The sequence below is a fragment of the Hipposideros armiger genome, unplaced genomic scaffold (genome assembly GCF_001890085.2).
Source record: "Hipposideros armiger isolate ML-2016 unplaced genomic scaffold, ASM189008v1 scaffold_320, whole genome shotgun sequence".
NCBI lineage: Eukaryota > Metazoa > Chordata > Mammalia > Chiroptera > Hipposideridae > Hipposideros > Hipposideros armiger.
Window position 1 is genome coordinate 1,877,024 of NW_017731670.1, and position 14,607 is coordinate 1,891,630.

Below are 14,607 nucleotides of genomic sequence, written 5' to 3' on the forward strand. Positions count from 1 at the left end.
ATCTTAGCTGTGGAGGGCAGTGTCACTGGCCCTCATATGTGGGATCCGAACCGGGGCCCTCTGGCATCCCAAGCCAGTTCTTAACCAATGCGCCACTTGGCCGGCCCACAATATACTATTTATTATGATATAAAAACATGAAAAATATAGAAAAATATGCCCAAATTAATGTCAATTATACTTGGTAATAGGGTTATGGTAACTTCATATCCAGCTTTACATTTTTTTTTGTAATTTTCAAAAACAATATAAAAATTTCTGATTGGATGGATAATATATATAATTATTTGTTAAGATTTCATAACTCAAATATTGCCATATTTTTCAAGATTTATTGTTTTGTCTTAGATCTTAAAGGATCACTCAAAACTATATACAAGAAATATATAAGGAGAGCCTCTTAGTAATATCACTCTTGCTAATGATAATCCTAATTAAAGAAAAATGTGTGGTTGTATTTTTAATAATGAGACCCACAACATAATATTTAATATTGCTTATTTCTACTTTTAATGGGTTATATGTTATTTTTCTCTGTGTTTTTAAACAAACTTGAAATTCCTATGTACCACAATTTCTGAAAATAGGTTTGATAATTTTATTTCTTAAAAAAACTTAGAGATACCTTAGAAAAAGTATTTTTAAAAGTACCATCATCTTGTTTTCAGAAATTATCAAATATATTTGTAAAATAAGTATTTTCGTATTAAAATTTGAGCTTGTGATTTTAATTGACCATTGCAATCTCATTTAATATATAGCTTCTCATCAAAACAACAACGATACCCCAATACCCATAAGGGTTTTCAGTGCATTTTCCCTCAAATATTATGCTTTTCATTTGTCCATGCTTCATTCAAATATACAAGTATTTTAGGCTTCATTTTGAAATAAAAAAATTAACACCTAATATTATTTTTTCCTAATTCGAAATCTTCTCACTGATAGACTCTACCAGGTAGCTTAAAAGTTTCTATTTCCTTATTTCCATGACTTATTTCATCAAACACTTACTGTATAGGTTTAAATAAATACAGCTTGAACACAGTCCTTCTTTCTACATTGAAACAAATTCACACCATGTTAAAAAGTCCTTCATCTTCTGGAGAAATTGACTTCTCAATCTTTACAGATGTTTGTGTACAAGTTGAAAAATTCAGTAAAGTATCTGGAATGTTTGTTATAATCTTGATACCAGTATTTTGTCTACATTTACCTATAATTCTAACTTTATATTCAGCATATTTCATAAATATTTGTCTTGTTGCAAAGCTTACTTCAAAGATGTACAAGAATAAGTAAAGCAACCTTTGATAAAATCAAGAGATTATCTATCATACTTGATTGATAAACCAAGATTACCACAATATACATACAGCCTACCCAACAAGCTGCCTGTTTTCCATTTTATTGTGAATTAAAAAGTTATCTTTGTTTTTCACTGCTCCCTTATATTGTAGTTTGGTTTCATGAAGTATTCTCTTTAGCATTAAGTGCTAAGATTGATTATTTTTATTGCTCTTCTGGCCTTGAGTCTCATAGAAGTGGAGAATATTGCAGACGTTAGAAGAGCAAGCATTTATTCTTCACTTTGTCTACATGTTCATAGACGAAGCTGTTAAAAATATTAAATCTGAAAGTCGGCTTCCTATTGTCATGTAGAATCTGAATGTCCTCATGGAGGCTTCTCCCCGACTACTCTCTGCATGGCCTACACACTGACCTCACAATAAGTTTGCCCAAGAAAGGAAACTTATCTGCTCCATTACATCAGGGAGGAACATAGGAAGGGCTAAAGAATACATAAAATGTGTGGCTTGTTTCCTTTTTGTTTCTATAAAATGTGAAGAGTCCAGGAGGTTTGGGTATTTATTATAAGACTTGAAAAAAAATGCTGATTTCATTTAAAGGATAAAATTAGTCAGAAAGTCCAGAATTTTAATACAATGATATACCAACAAACAAAATTACAGAATTTCTACTCATTTTGTTTTTTACTGATTTGGGCTTTATAAAGAGCTATGTCATCTAAAATTCTTTTTTGTTGTTGTTGTTTTTTTTAAATGAAAAGTTCTCTGTTTAGTTATTCTGGGTCCTGCGCGGTCAGATTGATATAAGAGCAGAGATGCTGTCTCAAGCTGCCATGTTCAAACTACAATACTTTCTCAAATTATGTTTTAAGGTGTGTTTATAACCACATTGACATTTGTAAGGTCAGACATCAGGAATAGTTACTAAATCAGTGTTAAGTGTTTGTCTCTTTTATTACCAATTTTATCGGGTAATCTTTATGAAGCATCCAAAGTTAGCATTGACTTTTTTCCACAAGTAGTCTTTAGGTGTTTTTTCAAAGTAATTGAGAAAAGTGTTTTATAATATGTACTCTGAATACTTATAAGAATATGAATAAAAGTTGAAATTTTTCTAAAGGATAATTTGGAGAGAAAAAAACCCTTACATTTGATCATGTATATAAATTGTACAGGAAGAAGGAAAATAGCCTATATATCTAAAGAGCTCTTAAAATTAATAAGAAAAAGATTAATAGAAATATAGAAGGAATACACAACAGGAATACACACGGAGCAAAATAGCCAAAATTTATGAAGAAGACCTATCTAATGCAAATTAAAATGTAAAGGCAGTAATTTTTATCTGGCAATTAGTAATAAATACTCAATAAACATTTATGGACCAAATGAGTAAAGTAACATTTTTCACCCAACAAAATGGAAAAGTTTAAAAAAATATGAATTCTCAGAATCGACAGGATATCAGCAAAAGATAATAGAACCAGGTAACTACCAATTCAAACTAGGTATGTTAAACTCCTAGATTCTAAATTTTCCTTTAGCATATAGTTTTTAGATAAAGGTAAGAACAGAAATACATTTTGGAACAGGATATCACCATTCTCAACCAAATTGCACTTAAAAAAAAATTGACAATACAGTTCATGTAAATGGAAGCTAATCATGACTTAGCCTGTAAAATAAAAATTGAACTATCAATATATCATTTAAACAAACAAGATTTAGAATATAAGAAATTTTATGTCAAGCTTATGTAAATAGGTACTCACTCCAAATATTACTATCCCGGTGAGATAATTTCCCCCAGTATGTATACAAATAAAAACAGAAAAAAGCAAAGATGCAGATATCCTGAATAAAATCACTAAACAGAAGGTGGAGTTTCTCCTTCCCCTGATTTCAAGGAACAGGAGGAAATTCTGAGGGAAAAAAAATGTGCTGATCTATCCTTGTCATATTATCAACACTTCTTAATGTTTGGGGTTATCCAAAAGAGTTAATTATTTACTTCCTCTATAGTTTTATCCAGAGTGCCCAGAAGCCATTGACTTCCTGGAATTTTTTATTAAGAATTCCACATTCTTGCCATGTTTTTCAGTTACTGTGGCCTCTGCCAATAAATTCTAATAAATTTTTACTTCTTTTCCTTCAATAACATCCTAGAGAATATGATTCAGACTCAAATTAATCACCGATGATGTTAATGGCTCCTAGGAGTTTACTTCCGATACCCCTTATTATATTAAATCAAACTTGATAGTGTGCTAGATCATTGCTCAGCTGGGTTTTCATAAAAGCTCTGGTGTTTAATATGATTTATACCTGGTTTTCTGTTAATATCTTTGCTTATTGTGTGCTTTATTTTTAAAACAGACATTCTTAGGAAATGGCACTCCTTTAAGATATATCATACTTCTAAAATATTTTACAGGAAGTATTTTACAGTAAAATGTGTTACTTATTTTATATTATAGTCATATAATAGTGAACAGGAACAATTTATTTAATTTACAATCAAAATATTAATATTTAACTTGTAGTTTAGAAAAAGTATGAGTACATATATATGTTTTGCTTATTTAAGACATCAATTATATCCCAAGATTATTTAGCAATTTAAAGTATTGTATTTTTTTTTTAAGCTTTGCAGCAAAGGAGCAGTTCTGGAAAAGCCATTTGAAGCATCTGCTGAAGATATAGCAAGCGTGGCAAGTTTTATTGAGACAAAGCTTGTTACATGCTATCTACGGATGAGGAAACCTGACCTTGCCTTGAATCATGCTCACAGGTAAAATGAAATATTAATAGCCACAAGTAAGTACTATCTATGCAAGCAGGGGGTTTTATGTGAACTTGTATTATCAACTGCCATCCCATTTAAATTTAAAGACAAAACAAAAAGGGCATCTGAAAAACCACAAAGGGCATCTCAAAACCTAATGAAAGAAATGGATATAAACAACTATTTCATAATTCAGGACAAAATAAAAAGGCAGACAACTGTAGTAGCAAATTACTGAAGGAAAAAAGAAGGGAGCAAATAAGGTAAGTAAAGGAGGTGATACTGAAGGATGAGAGGATTTTCCAAAATTGCACAAAATATGGAAAATGGTGGAAGGGAATTCCAACTGTGAAGCTTGAACAGAGGCTTGAAAGCCTGTGGCTTATTTAGTAATAGCATAGCTGAATCAAAGTATGCCATGCAGGATGTGAGAGCTGCCCAAAGGTATGAACCACTTTATCTATGTCCTTAAAGATTGATTTTTCATATTTCTATTCCTCTTCAGAACTCTGTATCATTACATTATCTTGTGACTTCTTAGAATCTCCAGGGTTACCCAGGTGTATCTTTTTCTTTTATAAAAATATTCCTCTCATATGGCCTGTTTCTTAAAAGCCTTGCTCTTCTCATGGGTAATAATCGGTTTAATCTACAGCAAAGATAAAGTGATTGTGTTATGCCTTTCAAATAACTCTTTCCTTTGAATTATGATGCCTCCATCCCTCCCTGCCTAACTTAGAGCAATTTGCCTAGAACATTTGTCTTGTCTATTCTCTGATCTCACATCCTATACTTCTTTAGGACACAAACACTAAAACTCATACCAACATGAAAGCAAAATTACCTGCCCTATTAATAACCACTGGGAAACGTAACTATCAGTTCTATTAAGGCCTATTATGTAAGCGGGAGATCTGCCAACATGGTAAAAGTTACTTACAACTCCACATCCACAAGGTTGCTAATGTTCTACCCAAGAATCTTCACAGCCCTAAGAAGACCTTAAGCTTGTAGGACCAGCAGACAACAAACTCACTTTGAAATTCACAAGATAACCTGCTTGAAAGAAATTTTCTTGCTTAAATAAACTACAAAACCTAAGGCAGATGCTCTTTGACAACAAAAGAAAATTCAGCTCTCTATATTTTCTGGAAACATTTTATGCAACCATAGTTTCCAAACCCAATATCAGGACATGTGGACATGTCCAAGAATTATATTCCATTTCCATTTGAAAGAACTAGTATTGGAAATGTATTTCAGTATGTCAATGTAGTGGAATTTCTGGGCTACTTGGGTGACTTGTGAGCACCTTGGTAAAAATATTAGAAATTGGGACTAGCCTGGAAAAAAAAAATATATATATGTAAACAATAATAAATTCAAATGCTAAAAGTAATTATATATCACCTTCTTCATGGATTTCAGTACACAGAAAAAGGGCTGCCAATATGGCCTACAATTTAAAAAAAATATATCTCCTGGATATCAGAATGGTTTGATGAACTTTCAAATTACTTCTAATAATAAAAGGGTTCCAACTGGTATGGTCAGGTCAAAATTCTATTCAGTATTATAAAAATAAGTAATGAACATGTATTAAAAATTTCACTAAAATCCAGATATAACAATTCAATTATACAGTTCCTGAGGATGCAAGTATTACCTTTAGTAAGTTTACCATTTAAACTTAAAAACTTTTGTTTTAAAACAGAGCTGTCTTTCAAGACCTTGAAAATTACGAAGGGGAGGATATATGATGAAGAGTCAAATGACCTTCCCTATCATGTTAGAATTAACTTTGTATCCTTTTATTCTATTGTAAAGCAATTTTTGCTTCTGTTTCTAAATTGAACATTAAGTAAGAAATGCAAATCAATAGAGGTTAAACAGTCAATTCATGTAATTAATAATGCACCAAGTGAAATAAATCATTTTGCTGGGCTTGTCATACTGCAGTACTGCAGATGTCAGTGCATATAATTCTAATACTAAAATCTTTTTAAGGGTCTCAGATTTAAAAGCAGATCCTGAAATATAATCAATAAATATATTTCCAAATTAATTAATCAGGATACTCAGCCTATAAATAGCCTATAATCATGAGTTATACACCAAATGCAAGAGTTTCCTTTGTATTATTACATTGTGATGGTTGACACTAACATGGATCAAAATTAAAATGTTCCTTTTTGCATTTATTTTCATTTGTTGGAACATCCTTTCTTTCATTTTATGTAAATGTGAAGCCTATTGTATATCTCTAAGAGATTTGTTAACACAAAAAATTAGTTTAAAACCCTCATATAGTTTTGTTTCTGATGAAAATAAGTAATATTGTTTTGTCCTGTAGAAGACCACAAGAACTAAAACTTTATAGTTTTAAGTTCAAGAAAGATACGTTTTGAAAATAATCAGCTGAAGATTGCCATTTAAAATATGGTAATAAATGATACAAAGGCTCTAGAAAAAATTACTAACACAAATGTTTTTTCTTTTTTCTAAAAACATATAGAAAGTGCAAACATGTATATCATTTGTTTTTACTTCAACCAAAAGTGATGCCTAGGTTCACCAAACACATCAACTCTGTGCTCACTTCATCAAACTAGTGCCATTGTCTATCAGTATGTGGTTTTGTTTTGTTTTGTTTTGTTTTAAAGATTTTTATTGGGGAATTTGGGAAAGGGGAGCAGGTACTTTGCTGTCCTTTTTGTTCTTCAGTCTAGTTGTGGAGGACATTGCTTCACTGGCCCAAGTTGGCACCATCATTGCTCTTCCCAGGAGAGGAAGATCAGTTGCCGGCTTCTGGACGGCCACTCACGCTGGCTGCTGGCCACACACGGTAGCCCATGGCAACCCACTGCAGCAGGAGCTGCAGCCTATGCCAGCGACTCACTGCAGCCCAGCTCCAGGTTGAGCTGTTGTTCAGCATTTTAGCTGTACAGGGCAGTGTCACTGGCCCTCATATGTGGGATCCAAACCAGGGCCCTCTGGCGTCCCAAGCCAGTTTTTAACCATCGCGCCACTCGGCCAGCCCTATCAGTATGTGTTTTGAACATAATAAGACTGATTTGTAATTACTGCTATCTTATCAAGAGTAGAAATTCTTTTCCTATCATATAATTGTATCTTGAAGTATATAATTATAAAGATTCTAATGATGTATGACATTTTTTTTTGCTCATTTCCCACCATTAGGTTTTTGTTGAAACTTTTGATGCCACAATGTGGCAGGCAAAACGAAGTGTAAAGTACCAAGTATGTAGAAAAGATCTGATTTTCAAAATTGATTTATAATGGTGACACTTACAATTCACTCATTCATTCATTCAAAAAATATTCATTGAATGTTGGGCCGGCCAAGTGACATGTTGGTTAAGAGTTGGCTTGGGATGCCAGCTCTAAGCAGCAGGGCCCTGGTTTGGTTCCCACATGAGCCAGTGACACTGCACCCTCTACAGCTAAGATGGTGAACAACTGCTCGACCTGGAGCTGGGCTGCTGTGACTCACTGGCGATGGCGTAGGCTGCAATGGGGCTGCAGTGGGCTGCTGTAAGCTACCATGAGCGGCCAGCAGCAGGTGTGAGCTTTCGTGAGCTGCCGTGAGCAGCCATCCAATGGCCGGCAAGCGACTGCCTCACCCGGGAAGAGCGCAATGATAATACCAATATGGGCCAGTGAAGTGACATCCTCCACACAAAAGGATAGCAACTTGTCTGTTCCCCTTCCCCAATTTCCCAATAAAATCTTAAAATATATATAAAGATTTTACATATATATATATATATATATATATTTATTTATTGAATGCCTACCAAGAGCCTGTGCTAAGCAGTGGGGAGGCAGTTGAAAACAGGAACTATCTGCTATTTATATACAGTAAAAGAAGTAGCAAACAAAGCTAAAAAACAAAATATTAATAAATACATGAGAAAAAAGAGTGTGATGTTATGAAAGAAAGAAATATAATTTCATGTTACACAGGCAGCATAATATATTGAGTCAGAACAGAGAGTCTGGAATCTGACTGCCAAGGTCAAAATTCTGACTCCCTACTCATTAGTTAGCCTGAGTTTAATTCTCTACAAAATTGGATTACAATAATAGCACCTACTTCACAAATACTGTCTCACAAGGTTTTGTGAAAATTAAGTATAAACCCATTGATTTTTTTTTATTCCAGCCATGAAAGAGTTACTGGTATTAGACCTGCCTTCCTTCTGTAAACAACTATAAAATGGGACAAAATATGTGAGACAACTTTTTTCTGGCATTGGACAATGTTCACAGCAGGACTGACTTTGATCCTTGAGAGAAGGGAAATACACATTGTGAGCCCCACAAATTTCTCAGCTTTGGGCTGCGGTTACTTTTCTGCCTTAATTCAGGAAGGTGGAGATCAAGTTAAACTTCAGTCTTGCTGAGCTATGGATGCAGAAATTAGAATAATAGTCTGAATAAACAAAAACAAAAACAAAATCTGTAATTTACAGAACAGGTGACCAAAGAAGAGGTAGCTGTGTGAGGAGATTGGGATAGGCATCTGCATGAGAATTTACTGCAGGTTCTTGGCCAATATGAGTAGTGGGACTCCATGTAGCAGAGATTTTCTGCTACAGGACTAAGTGCTAAATGGAAATACTAGAGGACCAGTAGTGGTAGAAGATTTTGGAGTACCAGTGTGAAAAGACCTCACTGAGTATGTTAGGCATTCAGTTGAGACACAAGAAAGGCCGTACTTTAAAAGTAAAGACCATGCCTTCATAAAGGACCACATCTTAGGATTGAGCTCAAAGCCAAAATAGACCTACCCTAATATAGACTAAAACCAAGCATTTCAAGAACAAGAGTATTCATCATTTAATTGCCTGATAGAAAAAAACAAAAAAAAATCAACAAGCTTGCAGGGACAATCTGATTTCATACAAAATTTTATCTAAAATGTCCAGCATAAAATCAAAAATTACTACAAATGAAAATAACTAGTAAAATGAGTGAAAAATAGGTTGTAGGACCTTGAGGTGAAGACAGTCATAATAAGTGAAGAGATGATGGGAATCTAACAGGGGAAAAAAAAAAGCTATAGAAAAAATGGGGATTTCTCATAGATTAATAAAATATCTGAAATGTAAAAATGTACTGATTGACCCTTAACATCATATTGGAGACTGCTAAAGAAAGGGTTAGTGAACCTGAACAAAGAAAAAACCAATAGAAATTACCCAATATGAAGAACAGAGAGAAAAAAAAAATTTTTTAATTAGCAAATGCTTTAGTGACTTGTTCTCAGGAAATGTAACAAGCATACATGTAATTGAAGTCTCAAAGGGAAAGAAAAGAAAGAATGGAACATAAAAGTAATTACTGGAAATTTCCAAAATTTGTTTTTAAAAAAGAAAAATCTAGTTAGATACAATTAGAATAAATACAAAGAGAATCACATCTAGGAACATCATAATGAAGCTCTTGAAAATTCAAGATGGAGAGAAAAATATTAAAGGCAGCCAAAGGAAAACAACACATTACATATAAGGGAACCATGATACAAATAACAGGTGACTTTTTAATCAGAAATAATAGAGGTCAAAATACAACAGAATAACAACTTTAAAGTGGTGAAAGAAAAATAAATAATATCAAAGCAGATTATATAGTAAGCAAAAATATTCTTCAAAAATGAGAGTGAGATAAATATATCTTTAAACAAAAGTTTTTAAATTAATCTTTAGATCTTCACTTCGAGAAATAATAAAGAAGATATTGCAAGCGGAAAAAAAAGGAAAATAGCTTGAAATTTGGTTCCACAAAAAGGAATGAATAGCCCCAGAAATGGTAAATAAGTGAGTCAATATAAAACACCATTTTTCTTCTCAAAATTTACTTAAAGATGAATGACTATTAAAAGGAAAATAATAACATTTTGTCATATTATCTAAAGTAATAATAATAAATAACATTGCATATTTCAATGTGAAATATTTGACTACAATACCACAAAGTCTGTGAGAGGGAATATAGATGGAACTTTACTCCTAAGGTTTTTACATGCAGTAGTACAATATCAACTCCAAATAGCCTGTGTTAAATTAAGGATGCATGTTATAATCCTTACAGTATCCATTAAAAATGTAAAAGGCACAGCTAGAAAACCTATAATAGACTTAACGTTATATGCTAAAGAATATTTAATTAACTGAAAATAAGTGGGAAAAGAGTAATGGAGGAACAAATAATGGATGGGACACTGAAAGACCATAGAAAGATAGTGGAGTTGAACCAAACCATATTAATAATTGCATTACACATACACTGATCAAACATTCCATTTAAAAGACAGTGATTGTCAACCTACATTAAATCAAGATTCAACTAGATGCTTTCTACAAAATGACATAGGCTGAAAATAAAGGGAAGAAAAATTATGTACCATGCAATAAACATTAAAACCTTTTTTATATCAGGTTTGCCTATGTTACTATCAGACAAAATAGACCTCAAGCAAAAAAGTATTGACAGAGATAAAAATAGGGCTCACTAAAATTTTGAAAATATGAAATCTGACAGAGCTTGTTCTCTAGCCACAGTGGAATTAAATTGGAAATCATTAACAGTAAAATATCTAGAAAATTGCTTCAAATACTTGAAAATTAAGCAATACACATCTAAATAACCATGGATTAAAATACAAGAAAATGAAATAACCACAGGCATAGGTTTGTATCTCTGCTTCATCACTCACTAGCTTTGACTTTCACAAGTAAATTAATTTCTCTTTGCCTGTTTTTTTATTTTGAAGTATACTGCTTAAAGTAATTCCTGAATCTCAAAATATATTTGATTGTATTTTATTTGAATCACACCACCAATAATAAATGCAGATTATTTTTGTGGTAATTATACCAATAAATTCTATATATGCATAGGGGAAACTATTATTTTTAAAACATCCTTTTTGAAGCCCCACAGATACTCTATAAAGTAGAAAATTTGAAAACTTTTATGAAAATACAACATTTGGAGTCTCATTATCTACAACTTTGAGGATAATTAAAATGCTGCAGTGATATGAGCTTGAAGAATTACAGATACTAATGAGTTTAGAATGAACTTATTCATAGTGGAAGTAACAGAAAATTTTCTTGCAGATCTCATGAATGAGATATTTTAAATACAATAATCTTATATCTTAACAAATAAAATCAAATAAAATAATAAAGTAAAATAAAATAACCTGATTTTAAAAATCAGCTAAACTCCTAAATAGACATTTTTCCAAAGAAGACATACAAATGGCCAACAGCTATATGAATAGGTCTCAGCATCACTAATCATCTGGGAAATGCATATCAAAACAAAGAGGTATCACCTCGCACCAGTTAGGATTGTTAATATGAAAAAGACAAGAGATAACAAGCATTGCTGAGGGAGTGGAGAAAAGGGAATCCTGTCCACTGTTGGTGGGAATGTAAATTGGTATAGCCATTATGGAAAACAGTATCGAGGTCCCTCAAAAATTAAAAGTAGAACTACCGTATGATTCAGTAATTCCATTACTGGATATATATCCAAAGAAATGAAGTGAGTATCTTGAAAAAAATACCTGTGTTCATTGCAACATTATTTACTATAGCTAACGTGTAGAAACAACCTAAGTATCAACTAATGGATAAATGGATAAAGAAAATATGATATATATACACAGAGAGAGAGACACACACACATTTATGAATTATTTAGCTATAAAAAGTAGGAAATCCTGCCATTTCTGACAACATAAATGAACCTGGAGGACATTAAGTGAAATAGTGAAAAAAGCCAGACCCAGAAAGACAAATACTATATGATGTCACTTCTATGTGGAATCTAAAAAAGTCTAACTCATAGAACTAGAGAATAGAATGGCAGTTGCCAGAGCCTGAGGGGTGGGGACAATGGGGAGATATTGGTCAAAGGGTATAAACTTTGTTAGGAGATGAATAAGTTCTGTATACCATGGTGACTATAGTTAATAATACTATATTAAATACTTGAAATTTGCTAAGAGAGTAAATCGTAAGTGTTGTCACCACACCAAAAAAATAAAATAAAAATGTAACTATGTGATGTGATAGATGTGTTAATTAACTTGACTGTGGTAATTATTTTACAATGTATACCACATTTCACACCTTAAATATACACAATTTTGATTTGTCAAGTATACCTCAATAAAACTTATGGGAAAATAAAAATAAAAATGAGTAAGCAAAAAATAAATAAAATTTGGCTATTAAATTTAACAGTTCAATCACATTATATAAAACAAAATAATTCTCACAATCTTAGATGAACTTAAACAAAACCACAATACTAATAGTACTACAAAAAGAAACAATGCTGGCACCAGTTTCTGATACAAATGTATAGGCTATTAAGTATCAGTGTTGATACCACTTATAAGGGGATAATAAAGGAAAACACAAAAGAAAAAGCTGTGATTTTACCTGAATATATATAACCCTGGGTATTTCACAGTGTCTTGCTTTGGGAAAACATGGATGACTGTTTTGATGACATTGCCATTCATTTCAGAAAGACATTACATTATCCATTCTCATTTATCTCAACTCTTAAAGGAGAGGTTTGGGTTAGAAAGTCTCTGTTTCTTCCTAGTTTTAGCCTTCTGGTTATTTCTTCTAATTGAATGAAATAAGCACAATCTGTATGTGTTTGTGTGCCCCATGTATGCATGTACGTTTGTATAAGCTTGTGAGTGTGAAGAAAACAAAGGGAAATCATGGCATTGCCATTTTAAAGCTATACTATCTGGTTGGACTTTAAGGTAGGCGCTTTGCGTCTTTGAGAAGTTAGGCACTCTACAATACTGTATAGATCATGAGTACCTTTATGTCTCATACTATGTTATCCCCATGAAAATATATCCACCTATCAAAAAAATTCTTCCACTGAAGATTATATTAAACATTCCCATCTTTCCTTTCAACTCTAAAAAGAATATAAACATGCCAATTTTTGTGGAAGGGCAAAGATTATGTTCACTGTACCACTGCAGAGAACGGCCACAAGGCTTTCTGCAGTGCAGAGCTGGCCACACTAAGAAATAGTTCTCAAGGAAAAATGAGAACAAGCGTTTACTGAACACCTAACATGTAGCAGGTATGAATCAGGCACTTCATATGCTCCTTCAGTTAATCCTTCTAATAACTTCCTGAGAAGGTTTCCTTACCACCATCTTACAGATGAAGGAACTACATTCCAGCAAACCTATGACATTACAGAAATTATTCTAAAAATTCTGGCTGTCTCATTTCATTCAGAAAATGATAAAAATTACAGCATCTTTAAAATCTGGTGGGGTCCCCATATCAGTTAAGGTAGCAGTGGGATGTAGTAGGCATTGTCCCTGAAATCATAAAATCCAGGTTCAACTACCACTTCACTGATTGTTTTGAAAAAGCCTTGCTTTCTTCATGTGTGATGTGTGGATAATAGTATGTAGTAAGTCTACTGTACAATATTGATGCAAAACAGCTTGCGATTTGTATACAAATCACAAGACGATCACCACCACTTTTCTTCCTTCCTCTTACCTAAAGCCCTGACTCCATTGTGATTATCACATGAATTAATGAAATAGTCTTGCAAGGTAAATACATAGCCTTACCTGTGTGAAAGAAAAGAGGAGGAGGAGGAAGGAGAAGAAAAAGAAGGAAGAGAAGGAAGAAAAGGAGGAACGACCAAAGGAGGAGGGGGCAGGAGAAGATAATAACTATGACTGATGAGAGAAGAAAATTTGAAAACTTAGCCAAGGCGGAAAAAACAGGTTGACCCCATCTTGAGTTTTTAGTAATAGGCAGTTTCTGAAAATGGATCAGATTCCTTGAGTTACCTGTTCAAGTTTCAAAAGATGTGATAAAAGAGTCATACTCTATTTATATTAAATATATTTACAAACTTTCATGCTTATATTTTTTTTCATTATACAGCACTTGCAATAGATTAATTAAAATAACTCTGCCTACAGCATTCCTGTATCGCCTCCATTATATTATACTTTGCCGTTCCTTCCATGGCTTTTCACCCAGACGTGCCATCTTCTACTTTTATATTCATGTTGACTGCATTTTGGTTTACCATTATCTTGCTTGATGTTTCATGTCTCATCTCAGCTTCCACTCTTTCTGTTCTAACAACGTAGCCTATCTTAACTCTGGGGCCAGTATCCACTTCACTTTTCTCTTTCCTTCCCATTAACTCATTGATCTAAAGATGGTTTCTAAATGAGAAGCAGTATATTCATGGAAGCTAATGATATTCTCATGCAACGATGCATGTCTGCCAGGACCTCTTGAGAATGTAAATCCAGGGCTGCCGAGTGGCGCATTGGTTAAGAGCTGGCTTGGGACGCCAGAGGGCCCCGGTTCGGATTCCATATATGAGGGCCAGTGACACTGCCCTCCACAGCTAAGATGCTGAACAACAGCTCAATCTGGAGCTGGGCTGCTGTGG

General features: G+C 33.2%; 1 protein-coding gene across 1 annotated transcript in view; it reads left to right on the plus strand.

The window, feature by feature from the left end:
- Positions 1-14,607, plus strand: part of SPATA16 (spermatogenesis associated 16) — a 218,101-nt gene that overhangs the window by 55,933 nt on the left and 147,561 nt on the right. Inside the window, 1 exon segment of the mRNA XM_019660518.1 lies at positions 3,956-4,101. Coding sequence (XP_019516063.1) covers positions 3,956-4,101 — 146 coding nt within the window.